Below are 23,582 nucleotides of genomic sequence, written 5' to 3'. Positions count from 1 at the left end.
ATGACATTGCAGTGTGCTGTTCTGGTATTAGTGCAGCAGTGTTGTTGGGATTTTATTAAGAACACATACCCTCTTACCGCTGTGAGCTATTTTCTTTTTTTAATGCACAACGTGTATTAATCACAGTACGGTGTTGGCCTTATATTTGTGGTTACAAAGAGGTGTTTAACAATCCCAACACTCCTGCACCTGATACACCTGGTGATTGTATCATGGTGTGATGTTAGATTTAGATATACTTTATTTGTCATATATACATATTCATGTGTACAGTACAATGAAATTCTTTCTTCGCAGCTTTCTTCGCAGCTTGTTTTGGAAGCTGGGGTCAGAGCGCAGGGTCAGCCATCGTACGGCGGCCCTGGAGCAGACTGGACCCAACAGTGGCTGCATAGCAGAGCCTGGATTTGAACCAGCAATCTTCTGGTTGATAGCCCAAAGCTCTACCAACTAGGCTACCACTGTTCATGCTGGAAAATCCATGACCTCTGTTGGAGACCCAGCTTTCTGACATTGGGTCCTACATTGCGCTTGAAATGTCTTTGTTAGTATGCAGCATTCATGATGACATGCACACAGTCAAGGCAGTGCCAGAAGCACCACTGTGGAACCTCCACCATGTTTGACTGTACAGACTATACCACTTTGTGAACAAGTTGGCACAAAGTTAAAAGATTGAATTTATACATCCATTTGTAATGCATGTGGCTGAGACAGCTGAACTCAGTATTTAGCAGGGGTGTCCATATATTTTTGAACACGTCTTTGCCACTGGATAGTCGACTATCAGAAAAGTTCACATCAAACTCCACTATAAGATCCCCTCTCTGTTTGGGGTTCTTCGGGAATGGCAGCCCAATATGAACTTAGTAGTTATGAGGGGTGTCCATATATTTATGAACACGTCTTTGCCACTGGATAGTAGACTATCAGAAAAGTTCACATCAAACTCCACTATAAGATCCCCTCTCTGTTTGGGGTTCTTCGGGAATGGCAGCCCCTGCCCCACCTGAACTCAGTAGTTATGAGGGGTGTCCATATATTTTTGGCCTTACAGTGTATGTCATTTTTGCAGCTGTTTGTAATTGTGATTCTATTACTTCAGATTTGTCATTTTTTCCGCAGCCTGTACATGCATAGGGAAACCTGTGGCGTCCCCTGCTGGATGTTGCACCAAACATCTGGAACGTTTGTGGACATATGTTAAAGGTATGTATATTACCAAACTGTGCGTAGTGTATGTTATGATCTACATATATAGAATATACAGTGCTGTGAAAAAGTAACCCCTCTGCCACAATTCAAACAAGCACTGATTATTTTACAAAAATAATCATTTGTTCAAGGAACAAAATAATCCAACACCCACTTGGAACAGTAATTGCCCCTTAGCCTAACATTAACTGGGATTTTTAACCCACTCAGCTTTACAGAGCTGCTGAAAATGCAAACACAATGCTAGGTTTTTAGGCATGAACTGCTAGTTATAGGTCTCACCAACTCATCTCTAGTTGGCTCAGGTCCGAACTTTGACTGGTCCACCTGCTTAGATTATTGACCCACTGCATAACCAAATTATCATCCTAACTGTAGGTCATGGACAGGTGACTTTACTTCCTCTTCAATAAATCAGGTTTGAAATTCATCCACATTAGTATATCTTCAGTAATAGCTGAAGGTCCAGGTCTCCATTCAGCAACCACCACACCCTGTGGTGAAGTGGCACCTGGTCCAGGGTGTGCCTTTCCTGTATTGTCCAGGGGGTATCCCTTCCTGTGTTTCCAGGGGTCACCGGGTGAACTTAACCAGTATAAAGCAGTTATTGGTTAATATAAATATATGAATGGAAAACGATTTACAGTTGATCTTCTAAAAAATGTATGCAAACACTGTTCAAAGATTCACCTAGCTAGTCATGCATGATGAATAGTAGGTGGTGTTGCTGCAGCACAGCTCCATGTTTCTGGGGATCTAGGTTTGATCCTTGTCTCCATTTAAGGTTTGCCAAATCACATGTCTATTAGGGTTCCCTTCAGGTACCCCTGGTTTACTCCCACCTCACAAAACATGCTCCTGGTTTGGCTTCTCTGGGTGTGAGTGAGTGAACTGAATGGACTGATGCCCTGTCACATGTTTTTTGTTGCAGAAGGCGAACAGTGTTTGCCTTCAAGCTCCATAAAACATGGAGAAGATGGGCTGCCCCTAGGTGTGAGTGAGTGTGTAAACTGTAATTTGATATACAGTGGATGCAGAAAGTATTCAGACCTCTTGACTTTTTGCACACTTTATTGCTGTACATTTGACTTTAAATGAACATAATTGCCATGTTTATCATCATTCTAAACTCAATCACCCATAATGAGAACATGTTTTTGAATTTGGACTAATAAACTGCCCAAATCCAGATGGGCAATGGTAGTAGAGACACATTCAAGAAGACAAGAAGTATTGAATAAAGGGTCTGAATACTTCTGTGAATAAAAAACTTTAGTTTTGAATATTTATTTCATTTTCAAAAGACACTAAAACCATGTTTTCACTTCATCATTATGCTTGATAAAGTGTAGATTGACAGTAAAATGCCAATTATATTTATTCAAAATCAAATCCACAACACAGTACATTGTGCAAAAATTCAAGGTGTGTGAATACTTTCTGAATCCACTGTATAATGCAAATGTATTTATTCCTTCATTCATCTGCAGTAAGCACTTCATTCTGTTTTCTGAAGAGCTGGAAGCAAAGTACTCAAAGGTTCAAGGTGCCTAGAAACCAGAATAAAGTGGTTACTGCAGACAAGCGAATGAAAATATGTATTATATAACAGATAAATGATACACTCCTACTCTAAATGGCAGAAAAACAAAACAAAACGAAAGCAAATGTATAAATGAGTCAAATCTGACATTTACTTCAGACACAGAGATTGCACTTGCACTTTTATGACCTCACTTTGGCATGCAACAGATTTAAAAAACACAAACACTATATATACAGTGTATCACAAAAGTGAGTACACCCCTCACATTTCTGCAGATATTTAAGTATATCTTTTCATGGGACAACACTGACAAAATGACACTTTGACACAATGAAAAGTAGTCTGTGTGCAGCTTATATAACAGTGTAAATTTATTCTTCCCTCAAAATAACTCAATATACAGCCATTAATGTCTAAACCACCGGCAACAAAAGTGAGTACACCCCTTAATGAAAGTTCCTGAAGTGTCAATATTTTGTGTGGCCACCATTATTTCCCAGAACTGCCTTAACTCTCCTGGGCATGGAGTTTACCAGAGCTTCACAGGTTGCCACTGGAATGCTTTTCCACTCCTCCATGACGACATCACGGAGCTGGCGGATATTCGAGACTTTGCACTCCTCCACCTTCCGCTTGAGGATGCCCCAAAGATGTTCGATTGGGTTTAGGTCTGGAGACATGCTTGGCCAGTCCATCACCTTTACCCTCAGCCTCTTCAATAAAGCAGTGGTCGTCTTAGAGGTGTGTTTGGGGTCATTATCATGCTGGAACACTGCCCTGCGACCCAGTTTCCGGAGGGAGGGGATCATGCTCTGCTCAGTATTTCACAGTACATATTGGAGTTCATGTGTCCCTCAATGAAATGTAACTCCGCAACACCTGCTGCACTCATGCAGCCCCAGACCATGGCATTCCCACCACCATGCTTGACTGTAGGCATGACACACTTATCTTTGTACTCCTCACCTGATTGCCGCCACACATGCTTGAGACCATCTGAACCAAACAAATTAATCTTGGTCTCATCAGACCATAGGACATGGTTCCAGTAATCCATGTCCTTTGTTGACATGTCTTCAGCAAACTGTTTGCGGGCTTTCTTGTGTAGAGACTTCAGAAGAGGCTTCCTTCTGGGGTGACGGCCATGCAGACCAATTTTATGTAGTGTGCGGCGTATGGTCTGAGCACTGACAGGCTGACAGACCACCTTTTCAATCTCTGCAGCAATGCTGACAGCACTCCTGCGCCTATCTTTCAAAGACAGCAGTTGGATGTGACGCTGAGCACGTGCACTCAGCTTCTTTGGACGACCAACGCGAGGTCTGTTCTGAGTGGACCCTGCTCTTTTAAAACGCTGGATGATCTTGGCCACTGTGCTGCAGCTCAGTTTCAGGGTGTTGGCAATCTTCTTGTAGCCTTGGCCATCTTCATGTAGCGCAACAATTCGTCTTTTAAGATCCTCAGAGAGTTCTTTGCCATGAGGTGCCATGTTGGAACTTTCAGTGACCAGTATGAGAGAGTGTGAGAGCTGTACTACTAAATTGAACACACCTGCTCCCTATGCACACCTGAGACCTAGTAACACTAACAAATCACATGACATTTTGGAGGGAAAATGACAAGCAGTGCTCAATTTGGACATTTAGGGGTGTAGTCTCTTAGTGGTGTACTCACTTTTGTTGCCGGTGGTTTAGACATTAATGGCTGTATATTGAGTTATTTTGAGGGAAGAATAAATTTACACTGTTATATAAGCTGCACACAGACTACTTTTCATTGTGTCAAAGTGTCATTTTGTCAGTGTTGTCCCATGAAAAGATATACTTAAATATCTGCAGAAATGTGAGGGGTGTACTCACTTTTGTGATACACTGTATATAGATAAAAATATAAATTGCACATTCTTTCTAAGGGCTTAGTACTGATTTGTCCAAGGGCTGGAAAGAAGGTAATGACCAGCGTCAGTCTCTAGTGCTGCCGATTGCCATTGCAGTCTTGACACGTCCTTCTTATGAAGCAGGTAAATGGCGCTTCAGGACATCTTTGGCACTGGTTGGCAGACTTTCTGGAAAGTTCACATCAAACTCCACTATAAGATCCCCTCTCTGATCGGGGTTCTTCGGGAAGGGCAGCCCCTGCCCCGCCACAGTCTTCCTCATGCCCGGTTTGATGACCTCAGTGATCTTCATATTGCATGTTTTCCCGTCTATTGTGGAGACTGTAACTGAGCAGCCACACAACGACTGGAAGAAAAGAAAAACACGTCAACTTTGATTATTATTATTATGTTGGTGTTCATATAAATAGGGCTAGTTTAATTGCAGCCAATAGACTCAGCATCAAGCATTGCATTGAGAAAGTCTGTAAGGCTCTGTACAGACAAGACCGGAGTCTCTCTAGAAGCCATTTCTAAGCAGCTTCAGGTTCCAAAAACAACTGCACATCAATGGGCTGTACAATCAAAGTACATGGAACAGCAGTCAGTTTGCCAAGGGCGAACAGAAAAACAAGTCTGCCATAAATGAGAAGCAGCTAAAATCCACAGTCACCATAAGTATGGGCAAAAATATATGGGCACCTCATCATGAGCTTGTTGAATATGCCATTTCAAAACTACGAGAATCAATATGTACTCCCCGCACGGCCAGTTGCGGTTATAACAGCCTTCACTCTTGTCAAAAAGGCTTTCCACAAGATTGTGATTGTGGAATTTTGTGCTCATTTTGTCAAATAAAATTGGAATTTGCATTCTAATTGCACTGCACTTTAATTTGTCTTTATGGACCTCACTTTGTGCACAGGGGTTATTCATGCTGGAAAAGGTAAAGGCCACATGTTCGGAAGCATAGAATTTATTTAATAGAATTTATTTTATAAACCTTTTAGCAGTAGAGGTAGCAGAAACGCCTGAACTCAATCACTGAAAGGGCTGTGACCATACCACTGGGTGTAAACATACAACTGTGTCCGTGGGAACCAAAACTTGTTTTACCATATCTGGTCTGTTCCCAACATTTAGCATAATGGTGATGTCATGCAGTTATTCTTAGCCATGTTCTGTTTTCTAGCTTGTGATTGTACATTTTTCTGCGCTGATGTCGTTTTGGACCAATAATATGGATTTAGAACATACATTTTCATTATGTCCTAGTAAAGAGCGCATATAGATTGGCTTTACTGCTAAAAAGTGAAGCAATCATAATCTCTCTTATGAGTTGCTGTATTGGACTCTAGCTGAATTGTATTAGTTTGCCTTTTATACCCATTTTTATTTTATTTTGACATGCTTTTTGCATTGTTCCAGTTTGGATCTAAAAAAAGCATTACTGTTAAAATGTAAAAATCATTTGTTAGTAACGCTTAACATCTGTAACAAATAAGTAAACTTGTTCACACTACCCCTTAAGTGCTTTTTGATATAAAAAATTCAGAAAATCACCAATCCTCCTCTGGGTTAGCTGTTTTCTTCCTGTGCCCCTCGCTCAATCTCACAAATTCCCACAGTAACACTAAAACCGTAGGCCTGCGTGAAGCCTTTGTAAAAGAGTGTCTATGGTTTTGGAATGGGATGTCCAACAAACTTATGGTCAGGTGTCTGCAAACTTTTGGTATTTAAAGTTATGGTAAGTAAACATTAGTATTCAAATATTTTAACCTTCCTGAATGATAATAATATGCAGTATCAGTCCTGAAAGGACAACAGTCGACCCTTGCTAGATCACTATGAACCATACTGGAAAGGTAAACTGTCCGAGGAAAATCAATCAGATGATCTTATACCTGGAACTAGCTATGTTTAAAGTAATCAGGCCTATCTGCAGTAGTGTTAGCCTAGGTACCTGACATTTTCTTCTATAACTAGCAAACCTTGGTCCAGCCTTATGAATGTACCTGTGTAGATGTGCTGCTGCCCTTTACATTTGAATGTCAATACTAAACACATTTGCTAAATCAAGCTGAAACAAATCTGCCCAAATCTAGTACATCATAGCAGCAAATTTTTGAGGTAGCATTTATCTCAAACCAGTTCTGGCACACAAAGAGCTGCGAGTAACCCTAGAACAGTTTCAGTGGGCGTTCGCTTGTCTTTTAGCACCAAACAGCTGAGATCAACTCGAGTTCTTCACTGCTCAGTCTGTGCATTACGTAAGAGACTTGGAGAAGAACAACCGTACAAGCACAGTGCACTAAAATAAGTTGCTAGTCTATACACTACATGGATAAAAGTGTAAAGCAGTGGTAGCTCAGTTCTTAAGATACTGGTCTAATAATCAGAAGGTTGCTGATTCAAGCCTCACCACCCTTAGGCCCTAAAACCCTCAATAAATGTAAATGTAAACGTATGTGAAGACAGATTCCATTGATTCAGTTCAGGTGTTTGAACCATACCAATTTTGAACAAAACAAGGTCCATAAAGACATCATTTAATGAGTTTGGCCTGTAGGAACTCCAGTGGCCTCCAGATTTAAGACCTTTGGAACGCTGACTATGAGCAAGGCTTTCTCGTTTAACATCAATGCCTGATCTCACACTCTCTTTTGACCAAACCGTTACAAAATAATACAGTCCAGGATTTTGTTAAAAGCCTTCCCAGAGAAGTAAAGACTGTTATAGCTACAAAAGGGGGAGGGACTCAAATAAAACTCCATGGTTTTGAAATGGGATGTCCAACAAGATTATGATTAGGTGTCCTCATACCTTTGACCAAATAGTGTATTACTGTATTGTAAGCAGCAGGTAAATCAAAAGTGCTCTAAGTCAGCTGTTTAAAATGTTTTACAATTACACTGTTAACATTGAATAAAATTAAATAAATAAATACAATCCAGAACATCTGTTAACCTTAAATAGAAATTTGGCATTTGACCCACCTGTCGCAGGCTGATGCGCACAGGGTAGACAATGTCGGACCCCTCCCTTCTGAAGTGCGAGTGCGGCTTGTCCTTTATGACGAAGACTATGTCGGCGGGGATGCAGCCGGGAGACTCGTCACCCTCACGCGGGAATGTGATCTTGGTGCCCTCCTTCCATCCGCGCTTGATCTCGATGGACAGAATCTTGTCCTCTGTGCGTGTCGTACGCCCGTCGGGGTTCAGGCGCCGTCGTGAGATCTTCATGCGCTTGGTGCAGCCGTGGAAAACTTCCTCGAGTGAGACACGTAGCTCGTGATGGATTGCCGGATCCTGCTTACGCCGTGGCTGCCGATCTCGAGGAAACCCGTTCAAGTTAAAACTTGTAAAGGAGCCGAAAGGGTCGCCAGTGTCCACCTCCATGTCCTCGTCATCTCTCCCATTCACCTAAAAAAAGGCAATTATGTCAAACATCTGTAACAGATCTGTATACATTTTTATTACACAACCCTCAACACATGTAATTCTTTTACCCAGTCCTTAACATCTGTAACAGGTCTATAAAGAACTGTGAACTCAGTCCTCAACATCTGTAACAGGTCTATAAAGAACTGTGAACACAGTCCTCAACATCTGTAACAGGTCTATAAATAACTGTAAACACAGTCCTCAACATCTGTAACAGGTCTATAAAGAACTGTGAACACAGTCCTCAACATCTGTAACAGGTCTATAAATAACTGTAAACACAGTCCTCAACATCTGTAACAGTCTATAAAGAACTGTGAACACAGTCCTCAACATCTGTAACAGGTCTATACAGAACTGTAAACACAGTCCTCAACATCTGTAACAGGTATATAAAGAACTGTAAACACAGCCCTCAACATCTGTAACAGATCTATAAATACCTGTAAACAGTCCTCAACATCTGTAACAGATCAATAACTGTAAACACAGTCCTCAACATCTGTAACATGTCTATAAAGAACTGTAAACACAGCCCTCAACATCTGTAACAGGTCTATACAGAACTGTAAACACAGTCCTCAACATCTGTAACAGGTATATAAAGAATTGTAAACACAGTCCTCAACATCTGTAATAGGTCTATAAATAACTGTAAACAGTCCTCAACATCTGTAACAGATCTATAAAGAACTGTAAACAGTCCTCAACATCTGTAACAGATCTATAAAGAACTGTAAACAGTCCTCAACATCTGTAACAGATCTATAAAGAACTGTAAACAGTCCTCAACATCTGTAACAGGTCTATAAAGAACTGTAAACAGTCCTCAACATCTGTAACAGATCTATAAAGAACTGTAAACAGTCCTCAACATCTGTAACAGATCTATAAAGAACTGTAAACACAGTCCTCAACATATGTAACAGATCTATAAAGAACTGTTAACAGTCCTCAACATCTGTAACAGATCTATAAAGAACTGTAAACAGTCCTCAACATCTGTAACAGGTCTATAAAGAACTGTAAACACATTCCTTAACATCTGTAACAGATCAATAACTGTAAACACATTCCTTAACATCTGTAACAGATCAATAACTGTAAACACAGTCCTCAACATCTGTAACAGGTCTATAAAATTATGTGGTTACCTTTCGGCCAAAGAACATCTCAAAGGGGTTGGCACCGCCAAAGAAGGTGGCGAAGGTGGCATGTGGGTCCCCATGGAATGTGTACGTGAAGGTGCCACCCTGGCCATCAGATGCTCCTCCTCCTCCACCTCCTCCTTTCAGACCTGAACATTATGACATATATTAAATCTAGACAAGAGGTTTGCTTTACATGCAGCTTGGTGGTTAAGGTTTTACATTATGGTTGAGATAAGATCCCTGGACTGCCACAGAGCTGCTGTGAAGTCCTATTGCATACTTGATTAGCTTTACCAAGTTAGTCGACCAGCATAACCAAGTTGACCAAAGTGGTCAACTAGCATAATCATCTTGACTAAGCCGAAGAGTCATCATAACAAGGTAGGCCAAGATAACTGGGAAGCATGATAAACCTAAATAAGGGGGCTGATCAGCACAAACAGCTTGACCAAAGTGAGGGCTTAAGATGTGTAATGTGTTCATACCACACATTATACCACTGCGCCACCCAACCACCCATAAATCTGTGTTATTAAATATTCAGTTTATCTAGATGCTTTGTTGGTTTATGCTAGTTTATGCAAATTAAGGATATGTCAGCTTGGTCTACCAGTATAGTCGGCTTGACCAAGCTGGTTGACCAAATTGACTTGGACAAGCTGGTAAACCACCATCACTGATCAATGGCACCAATGTTGTCTGTGATCATTAATAACACAAAACGTCCTGTTTCAGGGCTGTTTTTCTCATGGTACTCCAGTTTCCTTCCACCTCCCAAAAACACACAAAAGGCTTTTAAATTGCCCCCAGGTGTGAGTTTCAAAGCAAAGTTTTGAGGTAAGCTCCAGACCTCGTGCTACTCCAACTGGAGCAATGCTCAACATACTGAACTATTCCAAACCAGACTTTATTGCTATTATTAATGGTGTGTCATCATCTTGTATCTCATTAATTTGCATAAACTAGTGCAAACCAACAAAGTATCTAGATAAACTGAATATTTAATAACACAAATTATGGGTGTTTGGGTGGCGCAGTGGTATAATGTGTGGTATAAACACATTACACATCTGAAGCTCTCGAGTTTGAATCCCATCTGTGATATCAAACAGGCTGGGCATCCAACAGGCACAACTGGCTGTGCCTGAGGGGGATGGTTGCTGCTGCTGCATTTGCAGCCTCTGCTGGCTGGTGGAGGTGGCTGACATGAGGGACAGATGATTCGCAGATAGTAGTGCCTGGCTTTCCATATGTGATACAGCAGATAAAAAAGTGCCTGGTCTAGATTATTTAACATTATGACATGACTAGAAAAATAAATAAATATATAATAATAAGACAAAATGTATTGAACTTAAAACAAATTTGTAAAGCATTATTAGGACACTAAAACTTGACCAAGAATACTGATCAGCATTACCTAGGCGGCTGGCCAGCATGATCAGCTTGACCTACCAGTACAGTGGCGGTTCTAGACCATGTGAGGTGGGGGGCCAGGCAGGGGCCAGAGGCAATGTTAGAGGGGCCAATTACTTTCTGCCCAAATGTGCATTGTGGGCATTCAGAGGAAACAGTTGATATTCAATAGAATTTAACATTTTATTTATGCAGTTTTCAGCCTACATTTTCTTGAGTTTGATGTAAACAGACCAACAAAGAATCACCATTTAAGGCATTTGCTCTGCTTAAATGTCATTTATTCAGTCCTTTTCTTTTTCATATTCCGTAGGGGGGGCCAAGCCGGTTGTCACAGGGGCACTGGCCCCCGCTGGCCCCCGCCTAGAACCGCCACTGTACCAGTATAGCTGGTTGACCAAACTAACTTGGACTACCACCCTGAGTTAACTTGAGTTGACAGTGCGATGTGGCAGACCGAGCTGATCCTGGATACGCAGATGGTCAGCAGCGCCCACAGACAAATTAGATCAGCACGAATCAATCTAAAACCTGCTTGTACCAGCTACGTCGACAGATTTTTAAGCAGGATGCCCATATTGGTTGCCAACTTGGCATCAAACCAGCAAAGCGTGAAGCAAGAGGTACAGTATAACGGTATAGGGATTTGAGACTTCACGGTATACCGTGAAATCGACACATCATACTACGCTGTGTTGTCATGGCACCACAGTGATTTGTATTTAACCAAATATGATTAAAGGTGAAGCAGAAATGAATCCAGATCAGTCCTAACAGCCCTATTAGAATAAATAATGTACGTTTATGTAAGAATTTACCTTCCTCTCCGTATTGATCGTATATTTCTCGTTTTTTGGGGTCACTGAGGACCTCGTACGCTTCTGCTACCTCCTTAAATTTCTCCGCAGCGTTGGGCGCCTTGTTTTTATCCGGATGCCATTTCAGAGCCTGCTTTCTATACGCTTTTTTAATGTCCTCCTCAGCTGCGCCTTTGACTATTCCCAGGGTTTTGTAATAGTCTTTGCCCATGATTTCAATCCGACGGTTTGTTTCGGTGGCTGTGAAGTGAAAACCGGCGGATTAAAATCCGTTACGTGGTCCGGTGCTGTGGAATGATGGTGGGACGAGGCCGAGTGGAGACCGATGGCGCAACTGTGGTCGGTTCAGAATTGAGGTTCTTGTGTTGGTTGCGCTTTAAATAAGCAGCAGGTTCTCTCTCTCTCTCTCTCTCTCTCTCTCTCTCACACACACACACACACTTTCTCTCTCTCTCTCTCCTCCTCCTCAGTTCTGCCGCATATGTGCGCTCTTTCTAGAAGAGCAAGCGCCACACGCACCGTCATTTCCTATCTACAGAAACGGCCAAGTCCTAAATTCCAGATCCCTCCTCACTCCCACCCGAAATAGTGTGCACCATGGTGCTCCAGCAAAAGAGCACAAATAGTCACAAGTACCCGGATGCGTATGTCCCAGAGATGGTCATTCATTCATTCATTCATTCATTCATTTCTACTAACTGGTAAAGCCAGTAGGTACGAGCCAGGAGTGTATACTGGACAGGGCACATGTACTCACAAGGAATCACTTGTTGACATTTGCTCACTCATTCCTTTTCATTCATTTATTCATTCATTCAATCATTCATTCATCTATTCATTCCTACTAACATGTACATCACAGGCCATCACTAACTCGCATTGGCTCACGCATTCCTTTTCGTTCATTCATTCATTCATTTATTCGTCCATTCATTCCTACTAACTGGTAAAACCAGTAGGTGCAAGCCAGGAACGTATACTGGACAGGGCACATGTCCATTACAGGGCATCACTCACTCACATGTGCTCACTCATTCCTTTTCATTCATTCATTTATTCATTCATTCATTCATCCATTCATCCATTCATCTATTTTTACAAACAACTTGAAACTGGTAAAACCAGTAGGTGCGAGCCAGGAACGCATACTGGACAGGGCACATGTACATCACAGGGCATCACTCACTCACATATACTCTCTTATTCCTTTTCATTCATTCATTCATCCATCCATCCATTTATCCATTTTTACAAACAACTTGAAACTGGTAAAACCAGCAGATGCGAGCCAGGAATGCGTACTGGACAGGGCACATGTCCATTACAGGGCATCACTCATTCATATTTGCTCACTCATTCCTATTCATTCATTAATTCCAACTAACTGGTAAAACCAGCAGGTGCGAGCCAGTAGAGCATACTGGACAGGGCACAGTTACATCACAGGCCATCACTCACTCACATTTGCTCACTAATTCCTCATTCCTATTCATTCATTCAGTCCTACTAACTGGTAAAACCAGTAGGTGCGAGCCAGGAAAGTGTGCTGGACAGGGCACATGCCACATGTCCAGTACTCATGGCCATTACTCACATTTGCCCGCTCATTCCTATTAGTTCATTCATTCATCCATTCATTCCTACTAACTGGTAAAACCAGTAGGTGCGAGCCAGGAACACGTATACTGGACAGGGCATCACTTACTCACATTTGCTCACTCATTCCTTTTCATTCATTTATTCATTTATTGGTCCGTCCATCCATCCATTCATCCATTTTTACAAACCTGAAACTGGTGAAACCCGTAGGTGCAAGCCAGGAACGATTACTGGACAGGGTACATGTACATCACAGGCCATCACTCACTTATATTTACTCACTAATTCCTTTTAATTCATTTATTTTTACTTTCTTTTATTCTTTTAGTTAATTTTTTTCTAACAGCTTAATCCTGGTGATGACAGAAAAAACAGTCATGAACACGTCTCAGGACAGAGCAGCAGTCACCCACAGTGCTTCACTTGCTCGACTGTGAACAGTTTCATATGTGTTCTACCAGCTCCTAATTCTTGGCACTTCTAGTCTGATAGTTCTTAAATTACATCTGACCGTTCAGAGAAAGTAGCAAGAGATCACTGTAAAATGTATGTTCTATGTACTAGATTTAGGAAAACTAGTCCTATTTATATGAGCACAGCGTACTCACCAGCTGTATGTTTGTATTGTTGCCTGGATTACTGAGTACGTCAGGGAACAGAAAACAAAGCTGCCACAGATTGCATCCTACTACAGGTCATTTCCTTTAAATAGCAACTGCAATATTAGCCGTGATATTTGGACAAAAATACCTGACCCCAGTCTTGGTGCCTGACAAGTTCAGAGTAAAAATAGTCGGTTGGAACTGACAAGATTACAAAATCTAATAGTAAATTATTCATTTGTTCCTTGTCAGTAACCTTCATTCTGGTCAGGGCCTTGGTGGGTGGTACATCACCCAATAACTCTGTGCAAGGCAGGATTACACCATGGGCATGGCTCCAGTCTATAACAGGAAACCACCCACTTACCCAGAAACTCACTCACTCACACCTACAAGCCAGTTCACCCTCTGCTGAAGCTAAAAGTTTACATACAGTGTATGACCAAAAATATGTGAACACCCCTCCTAATTATTGTGTGAGTTGTATTGTGTTTCAGCCACACCTATTGCTAGAAAATATGTAAATTTAAACCTCTTAATAATTAAAAAAATTATAACCTCTATATCTCCCACATCACCAACAGTTTTGGGAAGGTCCTTTCTGGTTCAAGCATGACTTTGCCCATGTGCACAAAGCAAGGTTTTCTTCTTGTTCAGCTTAGTGCCAGATCTCACTGCCCTTTTGACTGAATGGGTACAAATTTCCACAGACATATTTCAAAATAGCGGGTGGATAATGAGCCACAATTCACTGGGATTCAATCGGCTAGGAATCGATTCTTTAAAAAAATTCCGTAATAATTATTAAGTCTCTGCGACTTCTGATTCGAGAGGGCATCTAGTACGCATTCTACCCACTGTTTGTGGAGCTTTGCATGTTCTCATTGTGTCTGCATATGTTCTTGGTGCATACGCTGGATTCCATCCACTCATCTATCTATCTATCTATATATCTGTCTGTCTGTCTGTCTGTCTGTCTATCTATCTATCTATCTATCTATCTATCTATCTATCTATCTATCTATCTATCTATCTATCTATCTATCTATCTATCTATCTATCTATCTATCTATCTATCTATCTATCTATCTATCTATCTATCTATCTATCCATCCATCCATCCATCCATCCATCCATCCATCCATCCATCCATCCATCCATCCATCCATCCATCCTATTATACTATACTACTGCTATACCACTATATTATACTTTTATACTATAAATACAATTTTAAAAACTCTAAACAATGTAAATTAAGTGAGAACTGATAATAATTCATTGATTTGTGGATTACTAATTCTCGTAAAGTAATAAAAAATAAAATCTCATGTTACGGTTAGTATTCGGTGTGGAGCGCAGTATCGCATGTCTCCACTAGAGGGCGTTTAAACCGCCGCCGCTGCGGAAGCAACAATCAATAGACGACGTGGCCGAGTGACGTTTACAAATCTTACGCGCTACACCCACATTCGTACAAATCCCGCCTACGACGTTTCTACTGGCTGGCTGAGCAGAATTCTGCACTATGATTGGTGAAATGTCTTTAAGTAGCCAATCACAGTGTAGAATGTCTGTGTTGTCCGTTTTCGGAAAACAGGTAGGAAAAAAAACATAATCAAACACCAGCCAGTGATCAACATGACGTCTCAGCAGGGAGAAGTGGACGAGCTGTTCGATGTTAAAAATGCATTTTATATCGGGAGTTATCAGCATTGTATTAACGAAGCTCAGAAAGTGAAGGTGTGTGTGTTTTATCTTTATAGCGTAGGAAACTAGTCGTTATCAGTGCTGCTGTCTGCTAGGTTTCATGCTAGCTAGCTAACCGCACAGAACAGCCGGTGGTTTAGCTTGCATTGCTAACTTAGTTTGATCTTGTCTTTTTAATTATACATCATTTAATCACGAATATAGCTTTTATTAATGAAATGAAGAGCTTTAGCGTTACGTAACCCATAAAATATCACTTAGTGTATGAATTGCAGTTCTTATGGTTCGAGTTAATGAGATAATAATAACCTCACAGTGTTCCGCACACCTTTGGTCCAGGCATTAGTTGTACTAAGGGTCTTATAGACTGAGTAGTGTCTTACTTAAATGGCAAATCCTGAAGTAATTTATACTGGCTCATTGGTGAATGGGGACACTGTTAATAGTACAGTAAAAGAAAAACATGCAGGATAGATCAGCCATTGTAACCTGTACACTTTATTTAACCTAAATATTTACAATATAAAAATAATTAATGTGAACAATATACTCATCAGCCACTTTATTAAATCCCTTTGCTCCAGAACAGCCTCTGTTCTTTGTGGCCTGGATTCCACAAGGTGTTCCTTTGATATTTTGATCCACACTGGCATAACTACATCATGTAACTGCAGCAGATTTGTTAGCTGCACATTTTTACCTGTTCAATCATCCTAAAAGTGCCTTGTAGGAGTCAGATCTGGTGACTGGGTAGGCCATTGGAAAACACAGAACCTGTTGTGTACTCTTGGAGCACTTTCATGCTGTGATAAAGAGGCTGTGATAAAATGCAAGTGTGGTCATAAAGGGATGCACATGGTTAGCAGCGATACTCATACATGCTGTGATTCAGCCTGTTAAGCCGAATTCTCATCCTGCCATCTGCACATTGCTGCAAAAATCTGGATTATGTTTCTTCTGCTCCATTAGCCCATCCGACTATCATCAGTTCTGAGATGCTTTCTGCTCTTCATGTTTTAAAAGAGTAGTTCAGTTGTAGCCTTCTTATTACCTTAAACCAGAAATTAGGTAGCTATTAATAATGTATTAAAAACAAATCACCATCAAAATAATACTTTATTAATAATATTAATATGATGATAACCCATCTCATCTTCCTTATCTCTAACACGACCAATTGTGTCTGTTGAGTCCCCGACCAGTTCTGACTCAGTTTTGATTCTGTTTTACAGACGTCTGGACCAGAGAAGGAGCTGGAGAAGGACATTTTCCTGTACAGGGCGTTCATTGCACAGGTTAGGATCTTCAGGAGCGTTTAGTAAATGATTCTTTCTTCTATGTGTGAGCTGGACTTGATTTTGTGTTTTGGATCAAAGTTGCTACATAACCCTCTTCTGCCTCGGCTTTAGTTCACACATAGATGATCTTCCATTTTTCTAAACAATTGAGTGGAATACATAGTTTTCTCAAAAACATCAAGTCCTTAAAATTGTGACCGAATTCAGTTCAAGCATTTACTCAGGGGCCCATCAGTGGCAACTTGCAGATGGTGGTGCTTAACTTGCTCGTTCAATAGTCCAGTACCATAACTGCCCAGCTACCACTAAAGCAATAAGCCACGAGAGGCCGTACGTTACTGTGATTTTAGCACGGGGATGACGTTTTTGGCACAACGTGAAGCGGAGTGCCTAAAACTTCTTTCCCCGTGCTAAAATCATAACAGTAATGCACGGTCTCGAGTGGCTTATTGCTTTTATAAAACGGCGGTTCGATTAACAGTGTTGCTAGGCAACATGAGGGCGAAAATAACATTAACTTTCTTTATTCAGTGGCGTATTAATATGGAATGATGTGAGGTGGTCATAGGTGTGCGTTTATCAGGGATTTTACAACGGATTCGAACGCTGCTCAGATCAGATTTTAGGACCAGAACTATCCGTTTTATAATTACCATTTTACAAGTCTTAGATTGCATTCACATTTTCCATTTTGTTTGCCATATTCTATGTGAATACGAAGTTTTTACCCAGGACAGAAATCTGTACCTGATGGGATCGGACATAAATTACATTTTTAGGAAAACTGCTCATTTTAAGATTTTAAAATGTCTGAAAAGCATAAAATTTAAACATTTGTTGTAATTTTAATCTCTACAGTTTTAATTGCACATGTAAACAACTATATATCTCTGTATCCTAAAACTCTTTCAAGGCACGCCATAGAGATGGTTCTAAATACAGAGCTTATAATGGCGATAAAACCCAACCAACCATTTTGTTTGCCGTGAGACTGAGTGAATGTTGCTTTTTAACACAAAGCTCAAGTGTTTTTAGGTTACAGGTTTGAAATGCTCTTTCAAAGGCAGACTTAAACAATTACCAGTTTATTCACATATTAAAACGTGAGTTTTAGTTTAAAGCTCTGGATCTAGTCATCATGATGCTGAGGCCCGAAAGAAAAAGACTGGGTTCATAAAACGTCATTGTTTTGCCAATGTAAGGGCGAGTTTAATCTTATAAAGAGTTTTGGTGAGTCCTGATGAGTGATTTCCAGGGATACTTTAGGCTGGACAGAAACAAGTATGACATTCTATATCATGGTACTATATCATGATGTAAGGGGAAAATAAAAAGTTCAGGGTCTGTGAAACTGAGAATGCATTTCTCCTTAAATACATTTTTCCTTAGAGAAATGAAATGATGTTTTGCAACATGTTGTTTTTTTACACAGGTTTATTTTGTGGGGTAATGTTTTGTGAAATGAATGTGAAATGGGGGGGGTTTCGCGGACAAACTTTACAGTGTACACACTTGAGTGTAATTACAATATTTCAATGTTTTATTGTAAAAAGATTTAACAATCTGAACGTCAAACATTGCTTATCTTGTCTGATCTATAATAAATACGCATAAGTATAAATGCATGTGTATCAATTACACTTTAACACAAACATTAACACATAACATTTTGGCATTGTAATCTCTCTCTGCCCACACAAAACAGAATAATAACAGAATAATAGCAGAATAATAGCAGCTACACACTTCAATATATTTCAAAAGTTAACTGCTTACTTTATAGTTACAGATATTTCTTAAAAGTGTATGAACGTGTACGATTAGTTATGCCTGTAATCCAGAATTAAGTTCTATACCGTAACAAAAAATATGAATGTAAATGTTCATGCTGCGATGACGGTGATGTAAAGTAATGTTAAAATAATTCAAAGTCCAAACATTTGAGTGGTTAACGAGAACGCTAATGTCACACAAGCGCCGTGCAAAACACGAGCACAGAAACGGTACAAATCCAAAACACACTCGCTCCCTACGCCCTATAGTGCACTTAACATTCTTAAAGGGCCAGACTATATATTTTATAATTCACTTTACACGACAGGTGAGACGTTCTTTTTTCTTAATATAGCGCTTTTATTTAGGAAAAAATAGTTCTTACATAGGCAGGAAAATCTATGGCAGACAAGAGTCAGAACAGCGGATTGGGCGTAACGTTATTATTACTGTTTGCTCCTTCTTCTCAACACTTGTGCTCGATTTACACTGAAGATATATTTAGTAAATAAGTACATGTCCGCGCATGCATATACCGTAATACCGTCATACCGTCCAACCCTACTTTGAATAATTATATTGCTCAGGTAAACATGTTTTCATTGTCATCCTGTTACAGAGGAAATATGGAGTGGTGTTGGAGGACATAAAGCAGAGTTCCTCAGAGGAGCTGAAGGCCGTCCGGATGTTTGCGGAATACATGTCCAGTGAGGCCAAATGGTCAGTGTGCAGCTTAATATATTTTTTTTTTACTTCATATTGAAGTCAGTTAGTGCAGCGATCTAATGGGCTAGCCCACCACTGGATTGGGAGTCACCTACAGTCTGGTTGTGAGTCCTCTATGCATATAAAAGCTGTCCTTACTGGACCATGATCTAGTTGGACATTCTATTTTAAAACCATAGGAATTGATTTTGGACTTGTTCTTTGAAACTTTTAATTCTAATTAGTTTTTGAATGCCCGATTCGCTGTTAGTAAGTTAGCAGTGGGTCAGTCTCTTCCAGTGGTGTAATAATAAAATGATCACACCAAATTATGTATCTTCTAGAATAATAAATGAACGTCTGTACCAGATAGCTGTACCTAATATATTTTTTATTTTTTTGCAGTGATGCAATCGTGGCTGAGCTGGATAAGAAGATGAGCAAGAACGTGGACGTTTCTAACACTACCTTCCTACTGATGGCCGCCTCCATCTACCTGCACGAGGGCAACACGGATGCCGCGCTGCGCACTCTGCATCAGGGCGAAAGCCTTGAGTGGTCAGTGATAAACCTTTATCTGCTCTTATTTGTGATTGAACCTTTTTGTTCAGTAATATTTACCTACAGTGTTTTCATCTTTTATCAGCATGGCAATGAGCATCCAGATCCTTCTCAAGCTGGACAGAGTGGACGTGGCAAGGTGGGCTATCACGAATCCTATACACTATTAAAATAACTTAAATGAATTTTTATGAACAATGAACTGGTACTTATGTAGGGAAGGTTTGAGCCAGTAATACAGAAGTATTATCAAATGGACAAAAATGATGGTACATTTTCTTCTAGCTATTTGTCACCACTAGCCTACAGCTTTTATTGGCTCTGTAATTCAAATAATGACAGATGAGTGGGCTTTTTATCCCCCCTCCACTGTAAGGGAAATAAGGAAATTAAATATATGAACCAATAATGATAATTTCCAGCAGTTTTCAGCAGGTGCACCCTAATAAACAAAAAATTTTTATAGGAAATTTCAATAAATTATTAGGTACTGTTAACAGGCACTTGATTGGATTACAAATGCATAAATATTAAAACAAATCCATAAATATAAACTATATATAGCCTGTGGGAAAACAACTAGGCTACTACACCTGAATTTGATAATCAGGACCAGAGGGAGGGTGGATTTGTGGATGTCCACATACTTTTGACCATATAGTGTATTTTTTCTGTCAGATGTTGCTGAAGTTTTGTGTTAATGACTTTACACTCTCTAGGAAAGAGCTGAAGAAGATGCAGGAGCAGGACGAAGATGCCACGCTTACACAGCTGGCCACGGCCTGGGTGAACCTCGCTGTTGTGAGTATCGGTTTTGCCTCAGATATTCACTACACATATGTTCCACCCCTGTTTTTGGCTCAGTGCTCATTGGTTAGAAGTGCCATAGCGTGATCCCAATATGCAATACAGCTTGGAGGGGGCGGGTTCCAGTTTGCGGCCCTGTGGGGTTGGTACAAGTGGAAGGGGAACTGGTACGGGAATTTAAAGATTCTCAAATTGGAAAGAAAGACGTGAGTGAGAGGTTTCGGTTATTTTCACACCTGCACTTTTGTCCCAGGTCTCTTTCAACTCTCTATTTAGTACATCTTGGTTTGTGTTGTGCAGTTTTTGAGTCTCGGTACTTGACATCTCTTCTACAATTGTTGATCTGGGGTTTGATTGAAACTCCTACTTATGGAGTTTAGATGCTTCAGCCACCCTCATTGCTATCAGATGTATGAAATCAAGTATATAAAATAAATTATATGTAAATGGTTTTGTGTTTTCACATTTTCCTTGCCCTATAAATAGTATGACTTGTTATATAAGGATCTGAAGTAATTTAGTGTAAACATTATATAAAAATAAAGCAAATCAAAAGGCGGCAAATACTTTTAAAGACTGTTAAGCTAATCTTTGATTTGGATGTTTATATAAAATCAGTACTTTCTTGTTGTTACAGGGAGGGGAGAAGTTACAGGACGCCTTCTACATCTTCCAGGAGATGTCCGACAAATACTCACCTACCCTGATCCTGCTGAACGGTCAGGCCGCGTGTCACATGGCCCAGTGCAAATGGGACGAGGGCGAGTCGGTCCTGCAGGACGCCCTGGACAAAGTATGGTGTCTGCTAGGAAAGAAAATCCCATATACAATATATGGCCATAGCTATGTGCACACGACTCTCTTATTTAAGACATAACCAAACCCATTCTTAAACCTTGGCCATTCATTTGGAGTTGGATGCTGTCTTTTGTAGAGGGTTTTCACAATTCTCACAGTCTCCATTTAGTCAAAAATGTCTTTGTGCAGTCAGGCACAGATGTTAGATGAGAAGACTTGGCTCTCAATTGACATTCCAATTCATCTTTAAAGTTTCCACTAGGATTAAAGTGAGGGCTCTTAAGTGAATAATTGGGATATTTGCACAAAAAGGTTTGGCCATGTAGTGTATGTTACCCAGCTATAGTGATCCTATTCTTTGTAAGTGATGTTTATTGTACTAAAAAATGATTTAACTTGAATATTTGATTGGACACACAGGACAGCAGCAACCCTGAAACACTCATCAACCTGATCGTGTTGACACAGCACCTGGGAAAGGCACCTGAGGTGAGTACAGCTTCCTTTATTCATTCTTACTACATAATCATATGACCATGGGGTGGAACTGTGGCTGTAGAGGTTACAAGATGTACTCCAAGAGCTGTTGTGTGATACGAGCCTTTTAAATCTGGATTGGGTGTTAGTTGTATGGTTAATGGGTTTTTCATGTCATTGATTTGCATAGAAATTGATGATAATGATTACCCAATTAAACCATCATTGGTTGGAATCTGGACTTTAAGTGGTTAAGGTGTTTGACCTGACTTCAATCGGAGGGTCGCTGGTTCAAGGAGCACTGCTGCCAAGTAGTCTCTGTTGGGCCCCTGAGCAAAACCCTTAATCTCTACTAGCTGGGATTGTATTTGGTCACAATTATATGTTGTCTTGGATAAAAAATGTCGGCTGAAATGACAAAATTTAAATTTAAGTGATAGAAAAAGAAGCAAGCAAAGTATGGTGGTGGTAGTACATGGAAAACGAAAGGAAAATCCTGCAAGCAACTACAAGAAGAAAAGCAAGACAGAAGGTAGTAATGGAGGCGTGGATACTTCCTGCCTTTAACTTTTTAACAGCTTTATAAAATGCTTTCGAATTTAGTGCCCAAGCTGGGGGAAGGCACTTTCCTGTTCCAGCATGACCTCCTAAAGTCATGGTTTGACAAGGTTTGCACAGAGCCCTGACCTCAGACTCACTGATTACCTTTGGGATGCCTTGGAATAAAGCCAGGTCTTCGTGTCCAACATGGTGTCTAAGTTCACTAATGCTCTCTGGATTGAATGAGCAGAAATTCTCACTCGAATTCTGTGGAAAGCTGTTTTGGGCACTTCCAAAATAATAGCCAGTAAGCTTGTGGTCAGGTGTCCATGTACTTTCGGCAGTATAGTGTAAGTCTAAATTAGTGTAGGAGAGGCCTGGAGTAAGTTTATCATTTAAACTGTACGTTTCATGTCTGTACAGGTTACGAATCGCTATTTGTCTCAATTAAAGGACGCCCATAAATCTCATCCGTTCGTAAAGGACTATCTCGCCAAGGTGAGTGAATGTAAACCGTCTCTTAATAAAGCAGTAAAAAAAAAAATCCTCCGTCGTTACTCATTATGGACGCAGTAAAGAGGAAATAGCTTCTGTCCTGACGAGGAGGATGATTTGATTGGCTGTGAAATTATTAGCTGCTTGACAAGGATTTTTGTGACTTTTTAATAGATCAGTAATGGATTCGTTTCTCTCTTTCAGGAAAATGAATTTGACAGACTGGTGAAGCAGTACGCTCCCAGTGCCTGAGCTGGATCAACCATGATCAGCGTTTGTCCTTTTTGTCTTCTGCAGTCTGTTCTGAGTTATTTCTATACGCATTCCTGTATTCTGATTTAATAAATGACTTTATCATGTGATTATTGTTGTTATTGTATTATGTACACCTACACATGGTTTCATTGACATTTTTAACCTCATTTGTGCTGCAGGAAGGATTTTTATCAGGGTTTCTCTTCTGCAAACCCCATTTTCAAAAAAGTCAGGACATTTGGTCGAGTGATTTGTTCGTTCTGTTGAACATTTGTTGAACTGATGAGAGTACAAAGAAATGATTTTCAATATTTTCACTGAATTACTTCGGGAAACCGTTGTCTGTTCACACTGCGAAAGAAGATTGTTGGAAAGCTGAACTATTTATCCCAAACACCCTTTGTTTGCTATAATGACTGAAATACTTCCAAATGCTTTTACTCTGCTTTTAAACACGACTGTAAGGATTTATATCAATTCAGCCACAAGAGCAGTAG

At 40.3% G+C, this 23,582-nt stretch overlaps 2 protein-coding genes across 2 annotated transcripts; one reads left to right on the top strand and one right to left on the bottom strand.

Moving 5' to 3' along the window:
- Positions 1 to 4,637: 4,637 nt before the first annotated feature.
- Positions 4,638 to 11,801, bottom strand: dnajb4 (DnaJ heat shock protein family (Hsp40) member B4). The gene is made up of 4 exons (XM_062992956.1): positions 11,466 to 11,801; positions 9,235 to 9,377; positions 7,634 to 8,059; positions 4,638 to 5,004 (listed from the first exon to the last, which is right to left on the bottom strand). Exons 1-4 carry the CDS (start codon positions 11,674 to 11,676, stop codon positions 4,771 to 4,773), a joined length of 1,014 nt encoding a protein of 337 aa, XP_062849026.1. The 5' UTR covers positions 11,677 to 11,801; the 3' UTR covers positions 4,638 to 4,770.
- A 3,467-nt stretch (positions 11,802 to 15,268) lies between these two features.
- cope (COPI coat complex subunit epsilon) lies at positions 15,269 to 23,192 on the top strand. The gene is made up of 10 exons (XM_062992955.1): positions 15,269 to 15,409; positions 16,609 to 16,671; positions 19,067 to 19,167; positions 19,558 to 19,710; positions 19,799 to 19,852; positions 20,433 to 20,514; positions 21,158 to 21,313; positions 21,739 to 21,807; positions 22,759 to 22,833; positions 23,035 to 23,192. Exons 1-10 carry the CDS (start codon positions 15,308 to 15,310, stop codon positions 23,080 to 23,082), a joined length of 903 nt encoding a protein of 300 aa, XP_062849025.1. The 5' UTR covers positions 15,269 to 15,307; the 3' UTR covers positions 23,083 to 23,192.
- Positions 23,193 to 23,582: the final 390 nt, after the last annotated feature.

The sequence above is a fragment of the Trichomycterus rosablanca genome, chromosome 4 (genome assembly GCF_030014385.1).
Source record: "Trichomycterus rosablanca isolate fTriRos1 chromosome 4, fTriRos1.hap1, whole genome shotgun sequence".
In the NCBI taxonomy this organism is placed as follows: Eukaryota; Metazoa; Chordata; class Actinopteri; order Siluriformes; family Trichomycteridae; genus Trichomycterus; species Trichomycterus rosablanca.
This window is presented reverse-complemented; position numbering and strand designations above follow the sequence as displayed.

Excerpts from the sequence above, each read along its gene's own strand:
- dnajb4 (XM_062992956.1), bottom strand. The coding sequence starts at position 11,676 with ATGGGCAAAGACTATTACAAAACCCTGGGAATAGTCAAAGGCGCAGCT. Across the intron at positions 9,378-11,465 it reads CGATCAATACGGAGAGGAAG|GTCTGAAAGGAGGAGGTGGA; the intron begins GTAAATTCTTAC and ends CATAATGTTCAG. Across the intron at positions 5,005-7,633 it reads TGCGCATCAGCCTGCGACAG|TCGTTGTGTGGCTGCTCAGT; the intron begins GTGGGTCAAATG and ends CTTTTCTTCCAG.
- cope (XM_062992955.1), top strand. The coding sequence starts at position 15,308 with ATGACGTCTCAGCAGGGAGAAGTGGACGAGCTGTTCGATGTTAAAAAT. Across the intron at positions 19,711-19,798 it reads CAGGGCGAAAGCCTTGAGTG|CATGGCAATGAGCATCCAGA; the intron begins GTCAGTGATAAA and ends ATCTTTTATCAG. Across the intron at positions 21,314-21,738 it reads TGCAGGACGCCCTGGACAAA|GACAGCAGCAACCCTGAAAC; the intron begins GTATGGTGTCTG and ends TTGGACACACAG.